Below are 19052 nucleotides of genomic sequence, written 5' to 3' on the forward strand. Positions count from 1 at the left end.
TTGGAGCAATGCAGTGATTTTTGTGGGTGTCCCCACCCCAACTGAGAAGCGGAGACGGTGGTGGAGAGAAACAGTTCCTTCCACCTCAAAAAGTAGCAAAGCTAAATGTTTCTTGTCAGAGCTGAAAGAGCAACATGGGCCGCCCTCGAGGTACTCAACTGAGGACAGAGATGGAAAAAAAAAACAGATAAAGAGGACACCACATTCCTTGAGGAGAATGCTGCTTCACACTACTTGGTTTATTTGGGCATAAGTTTTCATGGCTGGCTCATTACAAAAGCAGCTTTGCCTCGTCACCTATTGACACCTCCTCACTGATTATTGGGAGTGGACTACATTCACCCCGATTGAATTGGCCCTGTCAACACCAGTTCTCCACTTGTGAGGTAATTCCCTTCTCTTCATGTGTCAGTATGATAATGCCTGCATCTGTAATTCTCACTCCATGTATCTAAAGAAGTGGTTTTTTACCCACAAAGGCTTATGCCCAAATAAATCTGTTAGTCTTTAAGGTGCCATCAGAGTCCTTGTTGTTTTTATGGATACAGACTAACACGGCTACCCCCTGATACTTGACACTAATTTGTTGTCACTTTTTCTGAATTTCCTTCCAGGACAAGTAATGATATTGGCCATACAAAATGATATCACTGCAACACGAGGCAACATCAAGTCCTAATGTATCAAACATCACTCAACTATTTGATGATGCATGCAAGCAACCTGGTACTGAAATTCATGGGTTTTTTTTTCCCCAAACAATACTTCCTGCATATTAATTTTATAGGATGTCTGAAAATCCAGATAGTTCTGTGAAACATTTTACTCTGCTTTAGCCACGAACACAGTTTCCAACCATCTCTTTCCAAAGCCCTCTCCCACTGCACACACCCAAAATTTAATCAATATTACATTCACCATCTTTCTGGCCAAACAGTGGAGAGATCTCTCAACAAAGCTCATTTGTGTCACACCTGGGTCACCCTGAGGGACTACACATGCGCAGAAGCATGAGCTCCACCTGAATGGTTGAGCACACTACCCACACTACACAAGGGACTAGGTTATAAAAAAAAAAAATGATAGGCAGCATATTTTTCTGGAAATGTCACATTCACATGAAAAAGGGAAAGTATTATGGTGATGTTTTAATACTGTTTTAAATAACAGCATGGCTAATATTTTACAGTCTCTCAAATAATGCAAGTACTTCCAATTAGCTTCAGATAAATATTGTCGTTATAGGGTTCTATGTACCTTACAGGTAAGTATTACCTATAGATTCACATTTTGAGAGACTAGAAAGTTCAGGGGGATGGTCTACACTTGAAACATTCATCAGCATAGCTACATCTCTCAAGAGTGTGAAAAATCCACACACCTTAGGAGACGAAGCAATGCCAACCTAATCCCTGGTATTGACAGCACTAGGCCAACGAAAGAATTCTTCTGTCGACTTAGCTACCACCTTTCAGGGCAGTGAAGGCAGAACCCCTCCCGTTGCTGTAGTGAATGTCCACACTGAAGCTCTACAGTGGCACAGTTGCAGCTGTGCTACGGTAGCATTTTAAGTGTAGACATAGCCTAAAAAGTTAACATACTGTACCAGTGGCCAAAACGGCATTTCAGTTTTTAAAAGTACAAACAAAACCTTAAGGGGTCTATAATAAATTAATAAGATTTTGTTGTACCTAACAGACAAGAAAATGTATACATGCATAACAAACATTAATAAAACAGCACATTGACAGAATCTTTTATTGTATCTGAAAACAGTTTATGTAATATGAAGTTGGACAACACTCCTACATGGCAGGTAATGAATTATAAGTATTTAACCTAATAGTCTGCTGTGAGTTTTTAAGATAAATGATCCTAAAACATATTCACTAAAGATTATGGCAATGAAAAAATAGGGATATGGGACACAGAAGAATATCTTGCCATCAGCTAAATAAGAAGAGTATTAGAAATGTTGCTAAGAAATACTTTTATAAATATTAATCCAAACTTTTATTTTCCTGTGAAGATGTTTTGAGGTAATACATTGCAGATTTTTAGAAAATCTATCACACGTTGCAGCCTTTCAAATCTGTTATGGAGGAGGTTATACATACGGTCATAGGTCTGATTAAGTATGCTTTAATATGTTTAACTCCTAATAAGGAGCAAAACAAATAGCTTCTTGAACACTAGCTGCTGTAATGTATTCATAAGTAATTCAATAAGATTAAATTGTGAGGACTTCATTTACCTCAGACTCAAAATAGGCATCCTTTTTTTTTTTTTTTTTTTATAACAACTAGTTGTGGAATACTGCTTTTAATGAAATGAGTAAAAGGGGGATTCTGACACACGGTTGGCAGGCACTATGGAGAAGTAACTGTACTAACTTCCTGAACTGGCGCTAGGCATAAGCAGACTAAGCAATTGCTTTAGGGCCCCAAGCAGCTCAAGGGGCCCTCCTATTAATTATTAGTATGTGGTCGGGGGAGGGGAATATTCCGGCTTAGGGTCCCCAATCAGGTAGCAGCGCCTCTGCTAACTTATCTTTGTGAACCTCTGAGTGCATCAATCAGTACCATTACAAAAGCCCTTAATTAGAGATTGCACATTTCATGTCCCTTTTAAATCCTACTACTAGAGAATGGTCACAGATCAATGTAGTATCTGGAAAGCATGTGGAAAGCTAAAATTGCAGTTACATCAGCTTTGAGTGCGTTGCCTGGAGCTGAGACTGATCAATAGAGAAGGTAAGCAAGCTGACTTTGAGAGACAAGGAAAACTACCTAATTGATTTGTCATATTACTTCCATTTGAAATTATAAACCTCTATTCTGAGGGCTGGCTCCTTTCAAGTAGTGAAGAGGACTTGACAAAATTTCTCAGTCATCATTTCAGTGGATCTCTGCATTCCCAAGAACTAAGCTGTGAGTAAATGAACTGTGTAGTTTGTAAATCTTGCAGGTTATATAACATGAAGATAAAACAATGAGTCAAAGATGTCTAAGGTGCACCATCAATCAATATCAGTCACACACACACAAAAATTTTCACAGAAGATAACTCTGCTATTGGATTTGGCCTTAGCTTTGTTTCAAAGGCTTCACTGAAAAAAGTTATTCACTCCCATACTTGTACTTGTTTGGGACAGTAACATTAGTTATACTGCTTGGAGATTTCCTACCCAGACATGATAGCTTTCATAGGCAAATAAAAGTACATTACAATCACGGTCATCACCATGAGATCTTTCTGGGACCTGCTGGTACCCTATACCTAATTATGGGGGGGGGGGGAAACACTGTACAGAAATAACTCTACACTCTAAAGCTTATTTTCCAGCAGTCTGAAAGTAATAAATATCAGAAACTAAGAAAATGGAAACTGTGATTATGATACATTGGGAAATGTATACATAAAAAGCATTTGACAGTAGTAGTGTTTAGAGGGTGAGTGATTTTTGTATCAATAAACACTTCCCCTTCCAGCATTCAAGGAGCAGACCTAATATTTGTGCTGGGAGGCAAAATTCTTTACCTTTGGACTACAATTTCACCTCTGCTCATAGCATGCATCACAGCTAGAGGAGGTTGAAAAAATGTTGACAACGTTTTTTCCTGTATATTTTAAAAAAAGCCAATTTGTCAGGAATGTTTCTCAGTTCCATGACGGAACTAAACATTTTGAAAGGTCTCTGCTTCATTCTGCATTAGAATGAAAACAATTTTCAAAACCTAAAATTTTTCCCACAAAATCAAATTGATGTTTTCTAGCCAGCCCTAATTTCAGGCAGTATGACCCAGATTTACCAATCCAAAAATAATTTCAGGCAGATTATTTCACAACCAGCACTACAATAATATGGTGTACAAAGCAGGTGGTGCTTTAAATGCATCCTTCCTACAAACCTGATTATTCTTCTCAATATTTTATCATCTATATTTAAATTATCAAAAAGTACAGAATAGCAAAGGTTAATCTTTATCAAACTGCCTGTCACATGTACCTCCCAACACTGATTAATGAGCAACCTTAATAAATCTATAGTGTATATCACAACTCTCCTGTTCAAAAGCCAGCTCTGAAGGTAGCTCACAAGTATGAAACACGATTACAGAAAACAATAATTCGACATCTGTTCTTCCCCTGGTGCAGTGGTCTATCCCACAATGATTAATGTCAGGGTAACATCCACTGAGAATAAAGTATTAATCTTTATAAGAGGGCACTGAACAGGCATTATCAGCTTATGAATATCCAAGCAAAAATCTCTCACCACAACACATAGGGGAACTTTGTTACAGCAAACTGCATGAACATTAACGAATTGTCAGTTTAAAACATTTATTTTTATGAACACCAAGTAGTGTGTTTTTTAATTTTTTGTTTGGACACATTAAACAAAATGATCCATAAAGTGATGTTAAATAATTTTGCTCCCATTATATAGCACTGAGATAAAGGTTAACATTTTTTTATGAGAGTTAAAGAGTAAGAGCTCATATAAATGGTGTATACTTTCTATTAAACTTCTATTGGCAAGCAATTTTCTAATAGAGAAATCACCTGATTTTTCAGCTAAAAACCTAGAATTCACATAATTCAGTTGACACTTGGGAGTTCAAGCTACAGAAAAATAGCTGAAAATAGTTATACCATGACAAAGCAGATAAATCATTAGTATAAAACCAAATCTTGGAGTTTGAGTTGTATATTTTATGTCATTAACAAAATCCATAACAAAAATTAAATACATTTATAGTTTAAAACATCCTTTAGGTTATTGCAAAACAATATATACTCATACACACACTCCCTATGTAACTTAATGCAGCACCAGACCGTGCCAGAACAGATGCAAATCCTACAGACTTATCACTACTGCTATGACGATCAGTAACCCCCAAAATATACCTTTTCAAGATCCAAGGTCCTACATATGCTATCACAACATGTGGTGAACGTCATCCAGTGCATCAAAAGCCTCAACAAATATGTGGGTGAAACAAGATAAGCACTATGCTCTTGAATGAACTCTCAGAGAAAAATGATAAAACACAAAAACATCCTATCACCTGTGGGTGAACACTTTTCACAAAGTGATCACTCTATATCTGACCTCTCATTCCTCATCCTCAAAGGAAACCTACACAACACTTTCAAAAGACAAGCCTAGGAGCTTAAATTCATAACTCTCCTCGACACTAAAAAACATGTACTTAACAGAGACACTGCTTTTATGGCTTATTACAACAATTTGTAACAAACCCTGCTGCTGACTAAGCCTCCTTTATCCTACGACTGCAAAGATGTTAATTGCACACTTAATTTTAAGTGGTCTCCTACAAAATGCGTAAACCCCTTATGCTTAACCATCTGTACCACCTTGCGTTTAGCTTGGACACTCTGGTTACCTTCCCCAGACCCGAAGAAGAGCTCTGTCAAGCTTGAAAGCTTGCCCTTTCCACCAACAAAGAAGATGGTCCAATAAAGATATTTTCTCACCCACCTTGTCTCTTTCAGTTGTACTGCTTGCATTCTTGGAGTTAGGCATGTACCCAACTACCTGGCTGAATCAGGATTTTAACTTCTAAATATCAACATATTCAGTACTGTGCAGAATTAGACTTCAAAATGCTTTACAAAATAAGAAAGTAGCATCCCAATTTTTAGAAATGAAAGCTGGGATTTTCAAAGGAGCTGGGCACTTAATTCCCTTGAATTCCAAAGGGATTTTGGCACCTAACCCGCTTAACTTTCCTTGAAAATCTCTACAAATTCACAGAAATGTTAAGTATCTTATACAAGATACTGACTCCACATATCCTCATTCTCAGTCCCACACTTTATTCCTATTGACCACACTGCTTCCAATATTAGTATATCTACAAATTGCATAAACCAAAAACAGAAATCCTCCAAAAAACCATAAAAAGGGGTGAAAGAGCATCAGCCTCTAGATTTTGAATAACTCTTGCAAATCAAACAGGACACACTTGGATCATCTTTATGATACAATTCCAAGGCAATAATGTTTTGTCAAAGACTCTAATGAACTTCTCTAACAACATAACTGTGACTAAATGATCTTTTCAATGCTCTTACAGTAACTGTTCTGTCAAATCAGATTGAGGACAAATGAAGGTAGAAGCAATTTAATATAGTTCTTTTGGGAGAGGACAGAGAAGTTTGGGTATCATTTTCCAAGAGCTTTGTCCACGCCAAAGAAAGACCAAGATAATTAGCTGTTTGTTTCCCCCACAAGGGAAATACAAACACAAATCTAATTTATCTACCAAGCTTCAGAAAAATGAGTATGTAAGTGAGGATATAAAACTAGCTGGACATCTAACAGACTAAAGTAGAAGTATAAAGTAGCCTTTGGATGGAACTCAATGACTATGACCCTCACAAGCTTACATAAATGGGTTTGGTTCTATTCGCAGGGGAATAATTTCCAGCAGAAAAAGAAAACGTTTTCCTTCAAACAGTAGTGAATATTCATTGTCTTAAAGCTAGGAATGTGATGAATACCCAAAGCAGAATCAGTCTGTACAGAGTTCTATGTTATACTTGGAAGTTAAAGTAGAAAATTTGGAAATGGTCACAGGCCTGGAAAAGTGTGGGTCTTGGAAGTCACCTGGTAATTTCTCACCAACAAAATTTTCCTGCTTGATGTTCCTTTGATGGATTGGCTAATTTTAAACACTAATCAATCTCTGTACTTTTTGGTACAAGTTCTCCATTTTGAATCACTGCAGAAACAGAATAAGCAACAAAATTTAAGTATCGTACAGGAGTTTCCCTCCAGAGCAACAGGAATCCTGCTAAATGTAATGTAGGTTCTATAAAGGGAAAGGAGTAATCTAGGACCCTGACAGAGAACAAAATTCCTTACACAGAGAATATGGCACAACAGTGGATAAAATAAGTAAATAAATTCAGTGCTCCAGTATGTCCTATATCATCTATTCTGAAGAAACAGGGGCTGCAATACAAATGCAAAATCCTACATCTTACTTGGATATTCAGTATCAGTGTAATCATGCAGATAATTTGGACTACCAAAGAACCATTCATGTTTAGTAAGGAACCCAAGGTTTCCATAAAGAATAAAGACCACTCGTTATGGTTCAGTATGGTTCCTCCAGCATTGTCAATAACTGATACTTCAGCTGCTTGGGGAGAAGGGGGAAATGTGTGGAGAAAATATCCCAAAGTCTTCTGAAATCCATGTATTCCAGGCATTCTGATTTATGAAGTTAGCAGGAAATACCACAAATAAAAGCTGTCCTGTTCTCTAGTGGCATGTACTTTGATAGCATATTTTTTCTTGATGGGGAAAGATTTTTGGGTTAAGTGCTTCTTGATTTTCTACACGTCTTAAAGCTTTTTATGTATTCCAATAGCCTGTACCGTCTTTGGCTTTTTAGAAAATACACTTGTATAATATATACACGTGGGCACCAATGATACTGACAAGAATGATCTTGAGTGGATCACTGCAGACTACGTGGCTCTGGGAAGAAGGATAAAGGAGTTTGAGGCGCAAGTGGTGTTCTCATCCATCCTCCCCATGGAAGGAAAAGGCCTGGGTAGAGACCGTCGAACCATGGAAGTCAACGAATGGCTACGCAGGTGGTGTCGGAGAGAACTCTCTGGATTCTTTGACCATGGGATGGTGTTCCAAGAAGGAGGAGTGCTAGGCAGAGACAGGCTCCACCTAACGAAGAGAGGGAAGAGCATCTTCGCAAGCAGGCTGGCTAACCTAGTGAGGAGGGCTTTAAACTAGGTTCACACGGGGAAGGAGACCAAATCCCTGAGTTAGTGGGGACGTGGGATACCAGGAGGAAGCACGAACAGGAGAGCGCGAGACAGGAGGGCTCCTGCCTCATACTAAGAAAGCAGGACAAACAGCAAGTTATCTCAAGTGCCTATATACAAATGCAAGAAGCCTGGGAAACAAGCAGGGAGAACTGGAAGTCCTGGCACAGTCAAGGAATTATGATGTGATTGGAACAACAGAGACTTGGTGGGATGACTGGAGTACTGTCATGGATGGATATAAACTGTTCAGGAAGGACAGGCAGAGCAGAAAAGGTGGGGGAGTTGTACTGTATGTAAGAGAGCAGTATGACTGCTCAGAGCTCTGGTATGAAACTGCAGAAAAACCTGAGAGTCTCTGGATTAAGTTTAGAAGGGTGATGTTGTAGTGGGAGTCTGCTATAGACCACCGGACCAGGGGGATAAGGTGGATGAGGCTTTCTTCCAGCAACTCACGGAAGTTACTAGATCGCAGGCCCTGGTTCTCATGGGAGACTTCAATCTCTCTGATATCTGCTGGGAGAGCAATACAGCAGTGCACAGACAATCCAAGAAGTTTTTGGAAAGTTTAGGGGACATTTTCCTGGTGCAAGTGCTGGAGGAACAGCTAGGGGCAGAGCTCTTCTTGACCTGCTGCTCACAAACCAGGAAGAATTAGTAGGGGAAGCTAAAGTGGATGGGAACCTGGGAGGCAGTGACCATGAGACAGTCGAGTTCAGGATCCTGACACAAGGAAGAAAGGAGAGCAGCAGAATACGGACCCTGGACTTCAGAAAAGCAGACTTTCACAACCTCAGGGAACTGATGGGCAGGATCCCCTGGGAGAATAACATGAGGGGGAAAGGAGTCCAGGAGAGTTGGCTGTATTTTAAAGCATCCTTATTGAGGTTACGGGGACAAACCATCCCGATGTGTAGAAAGAATAGTAAATATGGCAGGCGACCAGCTTGGCTTAACAGTGAAATCCTTCCTGATCTTGAACACAAAAAAAAAAGGCTTACAAGAAGTGGAAAATTGGACAAATGACCAGGGATGAGTATAAAAATATTGCTCGGGCATGCAGGAGTGATATCAGGAAGGCCAAATCACACCTGGAGTTGCAGCTAGCAAGAGATGTTAAAAGTAACAAGAAGGGTTTCTTCAGGTATGTTAGCAACAAGAAGAAAGTCAAGGAAAGTGTGGGCCCCTTACTGAATGAGGGAGGCAACCTAGTGACAGAGGATGTGGAAAAAGCTAATGTACTCAATGCTTTTTTTGCCTCTGTCTTCACGAACAAGGTCAGCTCCCAGACTACTGCGCTGGGCAGCACAGCATGGGGAGGAGGTGACCAGACCTCTGTGGAGAAAGAAGTGGTTCGGGACTATTTAGAAAAGCTGGATGAGCACAAGTCCATGGGGCCGGATGCGCTGCATCCGAGAGTGCTAGAGGAGTTGGCGGATGTGATTGCAGAGCCATTGGCCATTATCTTTGAAAACTCGTGGCGATGGGGGAGGTCCCAGACGACTGGAAAAAGGCTAATGTAGTGCCCATCTTTAAAAAAGGAGGATCCTGGGAACTACAGGACAGTCAGCCTCACCTTAGTCCCTGGAAAAATCATGGAGCATGTCCTCAAGGAATCAATTCTGAAGCACTTAGAGGAGAGGAAAGTGATCGGGAACAGTCAGCGTGGATTCACCAAGGGCAAGTCATGCCTGATTAATCGAATTACCTTCTATGACGAGATAACTGGCTCTGTGGATGAGGGAAAAGCAGTGGACATGTTGTTCCTTGACTTTTGACATGGTCTCCCACAGTATTCTTGCCAGCAAGTTAAAGAAGTATGGGCTGGATGAATGGACTATAAGGTGGAGAGAAAGCTGGCTAGATTGTTGGGCTCAACGGGTAGTGATCAATGGCTCCATGTCTAGTTGACAGCCGGTATCAAGTGGAGTGCCCCAAGGGTCAGTCCTCGGGCCAGTTTTGTTCAATATCTTCATTAACGATCTGGAAGATGGTGTGGATTGCACCCTCAGCAAGTTTGCAGATGACACTAAACTGGGAGGAGAGGTAGATACGCTGGAGGGTAGGGATAGGATACAGAGCGACCTAGGCAAATTAGAGGATTGGGCCAAAAGAAACCTGATGAGGTTCAACAAGGACAAGTGCAGAGTCCTGCACTTAGGACGGAAGAATCCCATGTGCTGCTACAGATAGAGACCGAATGGCTAGGCAGCAGTTCTGCAGAAAAGGACCTAGGGGTTACAGTGGACGAGAAGCTGGATATGAGTCAACAGTGTGCCCTTGTTGCCAAGAAGGCCCATGGCATTTTGGGATGTATAAGTAGGGGCATTGCCAGCAGATTGAGGGACGTGATCGTTCCCCTCTATTTGACATTGGTGAGGCCTCATCTGGAGTACTGTGTCCAGTTTTGGGCCCCACACTATAAGAAGGATGTGGAAAAATTGGAAAATGTCCAGCAGAGGGCAACAAAAATGATTAGGGGGCTGGAGCACATGATTTATTAGGAGAGGCTGAAGGAACTGGGATTGTTTAGTCTGCGAAAGAGAAGAATGAGAGAGGATTTGATACCTGCTTTCAACTATCTGAAAGGGCGTTCCAGAGAGGATGGCTCTAGACTGTTCTCAGTGGTAGCAGATGACAGAACAAGGAGTAATGGTCTCAAGTCGCAGTGGGGGAGGTTTAGGTTGGATATTAGGAAAAACTTTTTCACTAGGAGGGTGGTGAAGCACTGGAATGAGTGACCTAGGGAGGTGGTGGAATCCCCTTCCTTAGAAGTTTTTAAGGTCAGGCTTGACAAAGCCCTGGCTGGGATGATTTAGTTGGGAGATTGGTCCTGCTTTGAGCAGGGGGTTGGACGAGATGACCTCCTGAGGTCCCTTCCAACCCTGATATTCTATGAATCTAAGATACTGGGCTAACGCATAAAAATATTTTCATATTAATAGCCTATCATTTTAAAATTAGCGTCTTGAATAAATGAAGAGAGACTGGGGCTGGGGAACGATGATGTAATAAGGACTCACTAATCGCAAAAGGCAAGGGTTAGGGGAGATTGGCTGTGGACAGAGCTATTGGCTTAATTTATTTTCAAACAAATGTTAATGTTTGTGAAAAGTCCCCAGGGCAGTCAGCTCTCTAGCCACAAAAACTGGTAGCAAACCTAATGCCTTGGTAACCTACTTCAACCGTGATCTGGAGCACGGAATGTTTGAGACTCCATTCCCATTCAGTGTTTGGCCTTGTCCACTTCGATTTACATTTGTGACCCATCTTCTAAAAACTGTACTGAGATCAGAGGCTCATTTCACTAATACCCCCTGAAAGCCATCAAACATTGTCACCAAAACTGGGCTAAGATCAAAAGGCCTAATTGTTTATATTAAATTATAATCCAAAATGTGCTAGGCATTTTCCAAACAAACACATATAAGAAAACAGTCCCTGCTCCAAAGAGTCCACAGTACAACAGCAGACATGACAAGTGAAAGCTACTACATGTTGCGGGTGCGGGGCTGGTGAGAAAGGGAAGGGAAAATGGAAGATGAGAATTACAGAAATAAGGTCATGCTGTTATTTAGTAGTTATACACATTTTATAACCAGATTTTATGGTTATATGTCTCTAACACTAAACATACATGCACCGCAAACCATTAAAATGGTCTTCTAGAGATGAGTGCCCTCTTACTCACGTCTCCCATCACCACATCCTCTCTCACCATCTGTTCAGTAAGTCACCCTCACCTTTCTTCACCATTCAATCAATCCCCTCACATTTCATATCCTGTCCTCCATCACCACCCAAATACTCTCTTGTCCTCACTCTTCACTTGAATGTCAGAGTAAGTCAATTATGTGGTGAATATTTTACATCTCCTCCACACCATTTCTGACCATCAGAAACCTCAAGGGCTTTGAAAGCTGTTTCTAGTTCTCCCCATCTACCATTGGCTAAGGAGTCTGCTTTATTCCTCTTGCTGTTAGACACCAACATGAGGAGGTTATCACAGATGTCCAGAAACCTAACAGGAAACGTTCAGTTACAGTTATTTCTTAGAGGCCTAGAGAGCATGAAGATCCTGCTGAACTGCTCTACTCATGTGATAGGGCTTTTGCTGGTGCAGTTTTCTGGCTTGTTCATGGTACAGTAAAAGCTGTTTTATCAGACACTTCACCAACCATAAAAGTTCTATAAACCGGCATTTCTGATCTTCATTGAAATTCCGGTTTATAGTCTGGTTGGTGCGGGAGGAGGTGTGGAGCACAGGCTCTGGGAGGGAATTTGGGTTCGGGAGAGGGCTCAGGGTAGCGCTTTGGGGCACAAGAGTGGGTGTGGGGTGCCGGTTCTGGGCGGTGCTCACCTTGGGAGGCTCCCCACAAGCAGCAACCTGTCTTGGCTGCTCCTAGGTGGAGGCACAGCAGGTGGCTCCGTGTGCTGCTCCTGCCCCGAGCACTAGCTCTTCAGCTCCCATTGGCTGGGAACCGTGTGGGAGCTGTGGGGGCAGTGCCTGTGGGCGGAGACAGCACGCAGAGTCGCCTGCCGCACCTCTGCCTAAGAGCAGCCAGGACAGGTCACTGCTTGGGGGGAGCTGCCCAAGGTGAACGCCCCACGGATCCGGCATCCCACACCCCCTCACGTGTCCCCTCCTGCACCCAAACTCCCTCCCTCTTAGTTATCTGGTATTTTTCACTTACCGGCACCCCACATTCTCCCAATATGCCAGATAAAACAGCTTTTACTGTAACTTGTTCTTTCAACCTCATCTACTGAGGTTACTAAGCATTTAATGTCGTAGTTCCAGGTGTGTAAACAGAGGATGGCTCTACTGGACCTCGTTCCATGCAGCTCTGCTGGTACAGCTGTTTTGGATGCTGCTGGTGTAGTTTCTGACTCTCATTATCAGTCTCATTAACCATCCAGTCTCTCCTGAAGTGTGAGGCTTAAGTCGAAGTACCTTTAACATAGATTATGGGTCCTAGAGGGTACACTTATTTCAGTATTAGGGACACGCAAGTACAATATCAGGGGGTAGCCGTGTTAGTCTGTATCCATAAACACAACAGGGAGTCTGGTGGCACCTTAAAGACTAACAGATTTATTTGGGCATAAGCTTTCATGGGTAAAAAACCCACTTCTTCAGATACAAGTACAATGTGACTATAAGAAGTTTTATGCATATATTATCATGCTTCCTTGCTTTTACAAAATTATTTTAGCCCACAAAGTAACCTTAGAATAAGTTTTTACCCTTTAATTTCCTTTATACATGGTGGTATATTTTACATTCATGTTGTTCCATTTTGATCCTTCTTCCTGGTTTCTTATCTTTACTATATACATTCCTGCATTTATGTGCTAGAGTCACCTTATTATGAAAGATTCATGGAATTTATTTTATTAGCCATCTGCTAAATTTGCCTCCTAATACATTAAATGATCTGTGAACCATTGGGAGCAGTTACTCTCAGGCAGGCACTCTGCATGTGAAGGCATATATACTGCTTTAGAATATCTATGTATGTGTGTACACTGGGTTTAACCAATCAATTTACTTACAAAAATTCAAAACAGGAAAAGCAATTACTCCATACATTTAGGACTACATTTTCACAGTTCGGTGCTATGAGGGTACATATAATTCAGATAACTACAGAACACTACCGGTGCAGAGGGTACTTGTGCATTTTAAGGAGCAGCACCTATTGCACAGCCCTTTCAAAATGTTGGGTGTTAAGGACTAATGCACCCTGAAAAATCAGTTTCATACTCCTCTTATGAATAATTCTAAGAACTGTTTCCCCAGCAGTTTTTTATCTAGCTCCTTTCCCCAATATTTTAGCAACAAAAGGAATTTTTCCAACATAATCACTAAATTCCTGAGAAATGTAGGTTAAGAATGGAAAGACATATAGCCCATGAAATGTACAGTATAATCTTAAATAAAAGCGTCAATGCATTTTTCTTTTCAATAGGACATAAACTTTTTAATTGACTTTGGGTTTCTTTTGGGTTTCTTTGGTTTTGGTTGTTTTTTTTTGGGGGGGGGGGGGCGGCAAGGTTTGCCTTGCACACCTTGCAATGCTGAGGAAGCCTATTTATCAAAGTCCTACTACTCTATGTTCCAATCACTAAGGTCAGACTTCATTTATTTTTTCCGTGTGTCATCTTTACCTACAAGTAAAACTGACAATCGATAAAAAAGGACCACAGCCTTCTAGAAAGTTTCAAGTCCCTGTTACTTGTTACTTCTCTCACCTAAGTGGCATCTTTTTATAATCATATCAGACAAAACAAAGGAATTATGTTTGTTAAATCTGTAACATTGTTACCCAGAAAACAGATATATTAAAAGAATTAAATAGATACTTTCAGGTTTAATCTTCTTTAAAATCTTTAACAGTATTACTAAAATCCCCTTAAATAATCAAGATAGACCATATTTCTAAAATTAAAAATTTACTTTTCTTCATCTATGCTGCAGTAATTTCAAATTCATATAAATTGGGCAGCAAAATTAGACTGCTCTCTTTTATAGCCCATTTTACTTTATGGTCCATATATATATATACACACACACACACGCCAATATAAGTCTGCCTGCTTGTGAACCCTTCAGGGGGACGTTTAAATCCAAAAATAATTTTTCACTGCTCAGTCACAGTTTCATAAATACAGCATTTATTACTATTAAGATTTGTAATGCTTTTAAAAAAGAACCCATCAAATCTAAATTTGGGGTCCAAATGGTTTGAGCAGCTTCCCTTTAAGCTATCCTGGTTAAATTCATTCACCCTACTTGATCACTACAAAACATCTAAATGAAGAGAAGGACTTTGCCTCTCTCTCCTCAGGCCTTTAGAACTCTGACAAAATTGAAGAGATTACTAGGAAGGGAGGAGAGGGCAACAGTTAGTTGATCACTATGTTAACTTATCTCACCAGGAAACAACACTTCTGGCTACACTATAGCCATCTAGAAAGAAAGGCAATGCTGTACCTCAAATGAAAACCTAGATAATCCATAAAATAACCATTTTAACTTCTCCTTCATTGGGCCACTAGCTGCAAAGTGGAATGAAAACATGGGCGCCTGGTATAGTGTCAATGTATTTAATTTGGAATTTGTGGGAAGTATTTAAAATATAAAACATCAGAAAGGTCGAGTTCTCTCTCTCAGTTTCCTTGACACAAGAGTCCATTACAGAAATGCAAAAGTGACAATTTCATATTTTAAAAATTACAATCCATGCCAATTACACTAAGTGTTAATGCTCTTTTAAATTACAAATTACAAGTTTTTGCCTTCATTTCTCCATGATCTACCACCTACACTAATTGTGAATTAGCATTTTCTTACACAGTCTAAATCTGCTTGTCCTTGTAGTGGAACAACTTTAATTGGTTGCAATCTCGACTACCTTCTGCAGTGAGGACAAAACTTACACTGACGGAGGTCTAGAGACAATGAATAATGTGACAACGTAATGATTTCCAGGGTTTTGCTTACCATGTTGCGTGAAGAGGTCACTGTGAACTATTTCGATCAAACAGTACAACTTCTGAATTGTGAGCCGGCCCATTGGAACATTTAGGATGAAATCTGTAAACAGCTTGCTATATAAAAATGGGCAATTAAGAAAAGGAATATATTAATTTCTCAAAAGTAAATGAAAACAAATGTCTGTGGCTAGAGAAGAAATTGATGAGTTAGTTCAGTAAACACTTGGGGGCGGGGAGAGAAGAAGAGAACCAGGTCCTTTTCTACATAGTGAGGAGTTATAGAACGGCAATTGAGTGTTCAGAATTAGTTTAAATTTCTTTGGCCAATGTATTTATTTCTACTCTTCATTTTTGTCCCTCACTCCATTACAGATGAACAAGGCTCTACTCATGTAGCAGCATGCACCTTCTCCATTTTTCATTTCAGCTTATGTATTTCAAAGTCAAACTGAAGCGCAGAGGCAATGCACATAAGACAAATAAATATGAGTTATTGTAAATGCAGAAGCCTGCTACTTAGGGAGGGGAAGAAGCACGATAGTAAGGATCCTTTATGTGAACAGCTTTGATTGGGGTAGGGGCAGAACTGAGACTGAAGCAGAAAAAAACATAGGCTTTGGGACCAGAAGGGACCTGGTTGACAACCTGCATAACAGAGGTTATTGAACTTGACCCAGTAGTTCCTGCATTAAGCCCTATAACTTGTGGTTGAGCTAAGCATATCTCTTAGAAAGACATCCAATCTTGATTAAGACGTAAAGTGATGGAAAATTTACAACATACTTCAGTAAGATGGTCCAATGGCCAGTATTTCACTTTTGGACAAATTTTTCAATCCTTTTTGCTGCCATACATCTTTCAAAAATGGCTTAGTCTTAGAACTCTATACTCATGGCCCAAGGAGACTTAATAGAAAAGGATATACAGTGGGATGCAAAATAGGTAAATGAAAAGTTATACGTTAGCTTCTGGGTGCAATGAAAAGTTTCAGCAATAATTATAATTTTTTGTACGGAGTATTTCCAAACTGAAATTCAGCTTTTGAATGATAGCCTTCTCATTTTCAAGCCTCCAAGCATTTTTTTTAAATTAACTCTGAATTTCCACATTTATTTTATTAACACTTGAATGTTCTCTTAACTACCTCAATAAAATCACAGAATATACAATTGAAGACAATATAGAGTCTGTAATCAAAACATCTAAAATAAATTATTATTTTTTTTCTTCTTTTTACACATTAGCAGTGCTACCAAATCTTAGTTATTTGTTTCGTTTTTAAACAAATGTTTCCCTTTTTCCTTTTTTGTAAAAGGGGTCCATGGAGAGATAACTGTTTTTGCTCTAGTAAAATTTTCACACACAACTAGTGTGCATTGAACTAAAACAAAGCTTATCATTATTCAAATCAGTTGAGGTGCAGAGTGATGCACGAAACACATGAACTATAATTCTGATATCACTCACATGATTTACAATTTTTGGCATCTCATTAGATGATCTTTACTAGACAGGCTTCCCTACCACACATTTTACTTTAGAATAAAAATATGTATGTATACTCCTGAAGATGGCTCGAGCAAAGAATTCTGATCAAAGTGCAGTAACATAGATGATTATAATTTCTTGTCCTAGGGATTTAAGTTACCAAGATAGCAATAAAAATTCATATAAAATATTGTGCATTAAATAATTATACACAAGATCTAGACAATAGGAAGTACACAGTACATTACTTTATTAACATTACTTACCTAAGTTCTTTTGGATCAAATACCAATTTCACATCATTGACAATAGTTGGCAAGTATTTAAGTGCAGCCCCCTAAAAATTAAAAACACAGCAATGACCTCAGTGTAAACACCAGTTTGACAGTTACCACAATCTAAAGTTACAACGCAGAGTTCACTGAAAGGGAGAGAAATTAAAAATAAGGGAGTTGTACAATATTATGAGATGAACAATTTAAACCTTGCCTGCTGGTACTCCAGACTAGGGATCTGTGAGGCTTGTTGCCTCTGGGTTTGCCAGAGGTCTCAGTATGGCCACTGCGTGTAGGGAGCTGGTGGCTGGACCTGTGGACCAGTATGGTGGCTAGGACATGCAACAGAAACTCAAGTCCTCTCATTCACTATCTGAGTCTGAAGAGGAGAGACACAGTGCAGGGTGTGGATATGCCATTGTGTCCACTACTCCTGGTGAACTTGGTACTGGAGCCCCGGTACCGGAGCCCTGGTACTGAGAAGGGGCGAGTGCGGTGCATCAGAGAGCAAGAGGTCCAATGTGCACCTGTAGTCAGTCGGTGCAGGGGGTACTAGTATCAGTTCCAATAGCTGTTGGTGCCGGTGCCGACAACCTAGTTGACGTAGCCTTCCCTGGTGCGGAACATCTATGTTTCTCATTCACCAGTGGTACCAGAACTTCTTTGCCCATGCCCACTGGGTTTTTGGACAGTCCAACTGGCTCTGTCGGCTTGGTACCATGCGTGCCCTGGGTACCAGCTCAAGGCAGCTTCGGCGCCATAGGTACCGAAGATACTGATGGAGCTGGAGGTCATTTCCTGCTCTATCTGGGCTCATTATGGGGACTCACAGACCTTTTCTTAGATGTCTTTAGCAAGTGGCTCATTTCTTTGGGATCCCCTGCTTTTGACGTAGAAGGTTGCGGTGATAGTTCTCACCAGAACTCTGGGGAATGGAGGGTCGACTCCGTGAGCAGGAGTTTTAACTCTGTCCTTCCTGGACTTGGATTACAGCAGCTGGCACCAGCCACAATTTTGTAGATTGTGCTTCTCCCCGCGCAGCGAATACACTGCAAATGTCCAACCATTACCGGGATGGAATCCTTCCAGCTAAGACATTTTTTGAAGCCTGGGGAGCCAGGCAGATCGTTGTGCACTGCAGGGGGATCGCTCCCCACCAGAGTCGGAAGGAGGCAACCTTTTCTACTTTTTCTTCCTTTCTTTTCTCCCCCCCCCCCCCCCTTTTTTCTTTTGGCATGGCCAATGAAACAGAAATAAATACTAAAAGAAAAGACTATTAAAGAGAAGCAAAAATTTGCAAAACTAAAGGAGCTAATGATCTGTGAATGGACAGCTACTAGCTCGGTCTCTAGCCAAGGGCGGTTGAGAAGGAACTGAGGAGGGAATACCCGTGCATGCCAGCTGGCCTCACGGGTGGAGGAAAGCCCCACGGGAGGGATGGACTGCTATTGAAATTCTCCCATGGACAGCACAGAGGTGCACAAACATCTACAGTGGAGCACCCATAGGGACACTACTCGAAGAAGGTAAACTGACATTCTTTCCCTTACCCCTTTAGTCACTGAATTATTTAAAGTATTCAGCTTCCCTTTCTGGCTCACAATATATTAGCTAATAAATCCTCAGTTAATGAATTTTATTATGGTTCAAATCTTTTTCATGGCGCCAAAACTGACAGCCACTAACTCTACATAAATCTTAAATTTAAGGTTATTGCAGCTTCCGTCTTTTACTCTTGACCACACACACAGATTAAACATAGTATGACATCAGATAAGTGTCTTGTAATATTTATGTACACATCATAGCTTAATACTGTGTACAAGTGACACTAGTTAGTTCCACTATCATTGCAAAATCTAATTATAGCAAAAAAAATTTGCACAGTTCAAATAAGAATTAAACACAACTGTTAAGTCAAGTGAAACTAATCAGAAAAGCACAGAAGCTCACTGAAAAAGT

The 19052-nt window shown here is 40.4% G+C and overlaps 1 protein-coding gene across 1 annotated transcript in view; it reads right to left on the reverse strand.

Annotated features, from left to right (window-relative positions):
* The window catches only part of DOCK1 (dedicator of cytokinesis 1), a 549703-nt gene that overhangs the window by 397258 nt on the left and 133393 nt on the right, over positions 1–19052 (reverse strand). The window contains exons 24-25 of the mRNA XM_077822901.1: positions 17082–17152; positions 15335–15441 (exon numbers count right to left, since the gene is read on the reverse strand). Coding sequence (XP_077679027.1) covers positions 15335–15441; positions 17082–17152 — 178 coding nt within the window. The remainder of the gene's footprint in view (positions 1–15334; positions 15442–17081; positions 17153–19052) is intronic.

The sequence above is a fragment of the Eretmochelys imbricata genome, chromosome 7 (assembly GCF_965152235.1).
Source record: "Eretmochelys imbricata isolate rEreImb1 chromosome 7, rEreImb1.hap1, whole genome shotgun sequence".
Taxonomy (NCBI): domain Eukaryota; kingdom Metazoa; phylum Chordata; order Testudines; family Cheloniidae; genus Eretmochelys; species Eretmochelys imbricata.